Here is a 7,148-nt window from a genome sequence, read left to right as displayed (position 1 = left end):
CTCCCAGCCCTCCAGGGGCTGGTGCCCTGCCCCACGCGGCCCATGTGGCCCACCAAGAGGGGTGGCCCCTCCGGGTGGACCCCGGGAACCCTTCCGGTGGCCCCGGTACAATACCGATATGTCCCCGAAACTTTCCGGTGTCCGTATGACAACTTCCCATATATAAATCTTCACCTCCGGACCCTTCTGGGACTCCTTGTGACGTCCGGGATCTCATCCGGGACTCCGAAAAACATTCGGTAATCACATACAAGTCTTCCTTATAACCCTAGCGTCACCGAACCTTAAGTGTGTAGACCCTACGGGTTCGGGAGACATGCAGACATGACCGAGACGGCTCTCCGGTCAATAACCAACAGCGGGATCTAGATACCCATGTTGGCTCCCACATGCTCCTCGATGATCTCATCGGATGAACCACGATGTCGAGGATTCAAACAACCCTGTATACTATTCCCTTTGTCAGACAATATGTTACTTGCCCGAGACTTGATCGGCGGTATCCCAATACCTCGTTCAGTCTCGTTACCGGCAAGTCACTTTACTCGTACCGTAATGCATGATCCCGTGACCAGACACTTGGTCACTTTGAGCTCATTATGATGATGCACTACCGAGTGGGCCCAGTGATACCTCTCCGTAATCCGGAGTGACAAATCCCAGTCTCGATCCGTGTCAACCCAACAGACACTTTCGGAGATACCTGTAGTGCACCTTTATAGTCACCCAGTTACGTTGTGACGTTTGGTACACCCAAAGCACTTCTACGGTATCCGGGAGTTACACGATCTCATGGTCTAAGGAAGAGATACTTGACATTGGAAAAGCTCTAGCAAAACGAACTACACGATCTTGTGCTATGCTTAGGATTGGGTCTTGTCCATCACGTCATTCTCCTAATGACGTGATCCCGTTGTCAATGACATATAATGTCCATAGTCAGGAAACCATGACTATCTGTTGACCAACGAGCTAGTCAACTAGAGGCTTACTAGGGACGTATTGTGGTCTATGTATTCACACGTGTATTACGATTTCCGGATAATACAATTATAGCATGAATAAAAGACAATTATCATGAACAAGGAAATATAATAATAATCCATTTATTATGGCCTCTAGGGCATATTTCCAACATCTACTAGACTAGCTCGTTGATCAAAGATAGTTAAGGTTTCCTAGCCATAGACATGAGTTGTCATTTGATAACGGGATCACATCATTAGGAGAATGATGTGATCGATGGACAAGACCCAACCATAAGCTTAGCATTTGATCGTATCACTTGAGTTTATTGCTATAGCTTTCTTCATGACAAGTATCTATTCCTAAGACCGTGAGATCATGCAACTCCCGGATACCGGAGGAATACCTTATGTTCTATCAAAATTCACTTCATAACTCGGTGATCATAAAGATGCTCTACAGGTATCTCCGAAGGTGTCTGTTGGGTCGGCATGGATCGAGACTGGGATTTGTCACTCCGTGTGACGGAGAGATCTCTCTGGGCCCTCTCGGTAATGCAACATTGCAAAGAGCTTGCAAGCAACGTGCCTAATGAGTTAGTCACGAGATCTTGTATTACGAAGCAAGTAAAAGAGACTTGCCGGTAATGAGATTGAACTAGGTATGGAGATACCAATGATCGAATCTCGGGCAAGTAACATATCGTCAGACAAAGGGAATTGCATATGGGATTAACCGAATCCTTGACATCGTGGTTCAACGGATAAAAGATCTTCGTGGAATATGTAGCAACCAATATGGGAATCCAGGTCCTGCTATTGGTTATTTACCAGAGAGGTGTCTCTGTCATGACTACATGATTCCCGAATCCTTAGAGTCACACGCTTTTAACATTTGTTGATGCTAGATTACTATTGGGATATTTGATGATTGGTAACCGGATTTTGTTCGGAGTCCTGGACGTCATGAGGAGTCTCATAATGGTCAAGAGGTAAATACTTATATATGGGAAGTCATATTTTGGGTTACGAAAAAAGGTGCAGTTTTTTCGGTATTGTACCGGGAAGCTTCCAGAAGGTTCCGGTGGATTCTGGAGGGGTCCGGAAGTCCACTAGTGGGTTCACCATGTCCCAAGGGCTGGCATGGACTGAGGGGAGGCGCCCTGGCCTTATTAGGTCAGGCGCACCAAGTCCTCAAAAGCCCATGCGGAGTCCTAGTAGGAATAGGATTAGACTTGGAGTTCAAGTCCTCTCCCCTTGGTGCCAACTCCTATTAGGAGTAGGGTTGGACTCCCAGCCCTCCCACGCATATAAATATAGGGGAGGGGCACAACAAGGGACCCCAACACATTGGCCTTGGCTGTTGCCCCGTATCTTCCTCCCGGCATAGTTCACGTCCATGGTTTTTTGCGTAGCGAAGCGCTACCGTTCCTCCACCACCGCCATCGTCACCACACCGTCGTGATGGTTATGATTGTTGGGGAATGCGGTAATTTCAAAAAAATTCCTACGATCACGCAAGATCTATCTAGCAATGCATAGCAACGAGAGAGGAGAGTGTGTCCACGTACCCTCGTAGACCGAAAGCGGAACCATTTAGTTAACGCGATTGATGTAGTCGAACGTCTTTGTGATCCAACCGATCCAATTACCGAATGTACAGCACCTTCGTGTTCAGCACACATTCAGCTCGATGACGTCCCTCGTGCTCTTGATCTAGTTGAGGACAAGGGTGAGTTCCTCAGCACGACGGCATGGCGACGGTGATGATAAAGTTACCGGCTCAGTGCTTTGCCTAAGCACTACGGCGATATGATCGAGGTGTGTAACTGCGGAGGGGGGCACCTCACATGGCTAAGGCAAAACTTGGTGTGTTCTAGGGTGCGCCCTGCCCCCGTACATAAAGGAGGGAGGGGGAGGAGGCTGGCCCTAGAGGGGGCGCGCCAAGGGGGGAGTCCTACTTGGACTCCCGGTCCAAGGAGGATTCGCCCCCCTTCCTATTCCAACTAGGAGAAGGGGGGAAGGGGGAAGAGGGGAGAAGGAAGGAGGGGGGCGCTGCCCCCTTGATAAGCACATTTCATATATATAATTTTGGCATACAAATATACCATTTGTTGAGTTCTGACATTAATTTTTGCTATGAAATACTGAATATTTGAATGATAATCATATAAGAGCATGTTGACTAGTGAATTGTTTCTTTTGCAAAAAAGTGCGAGAAGGCACTATAAACTTCAAGATTCAGTCGATTGCCAAACGCGATGAGACTTGGGGCTGGAACGAGAGAACGAGGGACCCAAGCGAGAAGAAAAGAAGTATCCAGGGGCAAGCTAATGTTGGAGGATCATCTTGAGAAGAAAGGAAGCAGGAGGGCCAAAGTGAAAAAATGGCACATCACAGGAGGTTAAAATCCCTAGACGCCCTGATTCCCAAATCGGGCCTGGCATCTCACCTCTCTCCCTCACCCTTCCTTCTCCACCTCCGGCCGCCGCCGCGGCCAGGCCGGCGTAGCGGTACGCCACCCAGCGACCCATCCATTCCATCTCCACCATGCACCACCAACACCATCTCCTTCTCCTCCCCGAATCCATCCATCTATCCATCCACCACGCCATCACATCACCAGCACCCCTCACTCCTAGCGCCATTACTCCACTTCCTCTGCTTCCCTTCTTTTTTGAACCTCAACGCCTTCTGTTGCTGCTCCCTCTCTCAACGCCTCCTGTTGCTGCTCTTCTTGCGACCCTGCTGCTGCTCCTTCTTCCCTTACCTCGCTGCTGTTCTTCTCTTTCTCTCTGTACCTTGCTGATGTCCCATCTCTCCTAGCGCCGCTGCTGCACTTCTTCTGAAGACCTCTCACCACGTCCCTGCTGCTGCATCTTCCTTCTTCTCTGAACCCAAACTGCTGCTGCTTCTCTTCTCTCTTTACTTCTTGCAAAATTCTGTAAACTGCTAGGTGAACTTGTGTACTGTTCTGAATACTTAACTTTCTGTAAGGTTCAGACTTTGTAAAATTCAGAATTGAGATGTGTATGGTGTGTAATGTTCAGATTTGACTAGTGTAAGCATCTTGTTATTTGTTCAGTTTGGTACTGGTATAATATAGTACTTGTTATGTTGGATCTGACTAGTGGAGGCCTTGTTAATTTGAGAGATTATTGATCTATTAGAATTTGCTTCTGTGAATTAGTATTCTGTTAGCATATGAATGTGTTCACCCCTTGTGTGTTTGTTCCTTACTGAAATTTATTCCATTATCCATGTGTTAGCTCTAGTACATGTGCTATATAAATACATGTGTGTTTGTGGTGTAAACCATCTATATTGAGTCTTATAATCTTGTTTCTCCCATCTCTTACATGTTAGATAGTCATTTGTGTTCACTTCCCTTTTGTCGATAATGTCCGTGTTAGTATTTTAATTTCTCAAGCATTATGAAAATACCAAAAAGATTGTTGAAGATAATCTGAACCTTTCTGTACTTTATTTTGCATTTTCTTTGTCGACGATCTTTGGGAACGACCTTGTTAGTTTAGGTTTTATTTTCTGCATTCATCTCTTAAAATTGTGTAACCTAGATTTAGCCGAGCATAGTCGCCGTCGCCTAGTCCCTGTGGAGAACACGACACTCGTAGTTTGGGCATAAAAACCCCGCTATATTACAAACGATCATTTTGGCGCCGTTGCCGGGGACTAGTGTCAAGTGACCGTGTTAGGCTATAGACTAGGTTTATTTTAGTTCCGTGTTTAATTCGTCGTATATTTCATTTTCTGCGTTTCTTTTATACATTTTTTCCTTGCTGTTGCTTCGGCTTATTAGGATACTAACATTCTGACTAGTATTTACTGTTTATGAGTGTGCGTAGGAAATCTGAACTATTTACAGGTTGATTGATAGTTACACTTGGTGGAGATATGGCGATGCTTCATGATGTTTGGATGCCAAGCAGCCAATGCTATTTCACAGGGCCACTTTGGCCGTCTTTTGAGGCGGAAAATTTTGAGCTAAAGCCTGGTCTTATTGCTTTGGTTCAACAACATCAGTTTGGAGGGTTGCCTAATGAAGATCCTTACGAGCACTTGCTCCGAGTCATGGAGTATTCAGATATAGTAAAGTACCATGGAGTTCCTCAAGAAGCTATCAAGTGCATGTTGTTCACATTCTCTCTCCGAGATGGTGCTCGTGCTTGGTATCGATCCTTGCCATCAAGATCATTCGGTTGGAATGAGATATCACGAGCTTTCTTGGATAAATATTTCCCACTACACAAGCAGTCCGCAATTCGAGATGAGATCTTCAATTTCGTTCAGCGTGAAGGCTAGAGCTTGAATGATGCTTGGGAGAGATACAAAGCCTTATTCAGGAGATGTCCTAATCATGGGCTCAAGAGATGGTTAGAGTTGCAGATATTCTATAGAGGATTGACTCCGAACACTCGAGCTTATGTCGATATGGCAGCGGGTGGAGCTATTACAAACAAGACACTTGATGAAGCTTTTCTGCTGATTGAGAGCATAGCTTTCCACCAACTTCAGTGGTACAATAAGAAGCCCACATCTGATTCATTGGTTTGCTTGCAACAAATCACTACACCTCAACCACCAATTCTTACACAAAAGCATGAGCCTCTATCTCAGTGTGACAAGGTTGAGCTTGCATGGATTATATTTGACGATGATGACACTATTCTAGTTGACACACACGCTACAGATCATCTGGATACTAGTGTTGGAGATTCAGTTTTGCATTGTGATGATTATAACATGGATGAGCCAGAGCTGCAGTTCGTTGCTTTTGATATTGAGGAGTCACCTTTAGTTGATATTGATCATGTGCTGCTAGAGCCAGATATGGAGAAGTTCGCCTTTGATGATGTTAGCTGCATTGATTCTTCAACACTTGAGCCTGAGATGGAGAGCTTCATGGTTGATTATGGTGAGGTGGATTCAGATGTCAAGGAGTCAAGCTCTATTTCACTTGTTGACACGAATCCGGTGGAAATTTCTACTACCACACCTCACTTGGTATCTTCAATGGAGGTAGTCCTGAAGCTTCTTCCTAACTATCTCAGGTATGATCTCAGCTTTCTCAACAAGATATGCCATATCATGGATACTGCCTATGCACCATGTGACTTGTTGTTGATACATGTTCCTGACTTGCTCAATAGATATACTTATATGATAGGGTACTCTATCGATGACTTAGAGGGCATTCTCTCTGTCACTTGTATTGGCTTGGTTGTTGAGTGTTCTTTCAGGTTGATGCTTGTGTACCATTTACTGCGAGTTGACCGAGTTCGAGATGACATTCCCTGGGATCCTGGTGGACTTAGAGCATGGGGATGAGGAGAAGCAAGGGGGCACACACGAGGAAGGGAGAAGCTGGAGCAGGCATGAGGATAGAGAAGCAAAAGGAGAGGAGCTGCAGTTGGTGAGGTGATCGAGCGAGTGCTACATCATCAAAGCCCGGTGAGCTGTTTCATGACCCATTCCGAGTATATCATCCATTGATACATGCTGAAATCAAATGTTATTTGGGTTGCTTAAGCCATTTCTTAAATGTCGTCCCACTGAATTTTACCTTTGACATATGATGCTTGATGTGAATATGTGAACTGAATCGTGAATGCCTTGTAAACTAGTGATCTACATACTGCTTGTTTTGCTGAAACTAGTGAAAGTTATTAGTTTTGAGTGCTCAAATCACTAGTACACTAGAAAACTTAATCATTTTCTGCTTTTACCTCGATACACCTAGATCATTAAGAGTCAGATGCTGAGTTTGTGCCTAATGTGTTCCCATTGAGAGCAATCACCTAACCACTATGGATTAGTATGCTATGTTCCCTGGATCGGTAGCATGTGAACCAGACATGGAGAAGTGATGATTCCTATTTTTGTGCTTATGCATTGTTCATTTAAGATAAGTAATAATGAATAAATAAGTCTGACTACCTACAGTAGTATGTCATGTTCCTGGGATCGGTGGCATGTGAAATCGGGTTAGCTTGGGCAGTAATTAATAATAAAAAAAATGTAATTGTCGAACCAGGTGTATACCATGTTCTCGGGATCGGTGGTATGTTCCTTTGGGGAGACAAACAAAAAAAACTAAACTAATAATTGGTCGATCCAGGTGTATACCATGTTCTCGGGATCGGTGGTATGTTCCTTTGGTGA

The 7,148-nt window shown here is 44.9% G+C and overlaps 1 protein-coding gene and 1 non-coding gene across 2 annotated transcripts; one reads left to right on the top strand and one right to left on the bottom strand.

Moving 5' to 3' along the window:
- Positions 1–5,239: 5,239 nt before the first annotated feature.
- Positions 5,240–5,350, bottom strand: LOC119313249. Its single transcript, XR_005151618.1, has one exon. It is a non-coding gene; the product is annotated as a small nucleolar RNA R71 (small nucleolar RNA).
- A 67-nt stretch (positions 5,351–5,417) lies between these two features.
- Positions 5,418–6,314, top strand: LOC119309510. Its single transcript, XM_037585502.1, has 2 exons — positions 5,418–6,037; positions 6,227–6,314. Exons 1-2 carry the CDS (start codon positions 5,418–5,420, stop codon positions 6,312–6,314), a joined length of 708 nt encoding a protein of 235 aa, XP_037441399.1.
- Positions 6,315–7,148: the final 834 nt, after the last annotated feature.

Source organism: Triticum dicoccoides, chromosome 5B (assembly GCF_002162155.2).
Source record: "Triticum dicoccoides isolate Atlit2015 ecotype Zavitan chromosome 5B, WEW_v2.0, whole genome shotgun sequence".
NCBI classification, from domain to species: Eukaryota; Viridiplantae; Streptophyta; class Magnoliopsida; order Poales; family Poaceae; genus Triticum; species Triticum dicoccoides.
Note: the sequence above shows the minus strand (reverse complement) of the source record. Positions and strands in the feature narration are given on the sequence as shown.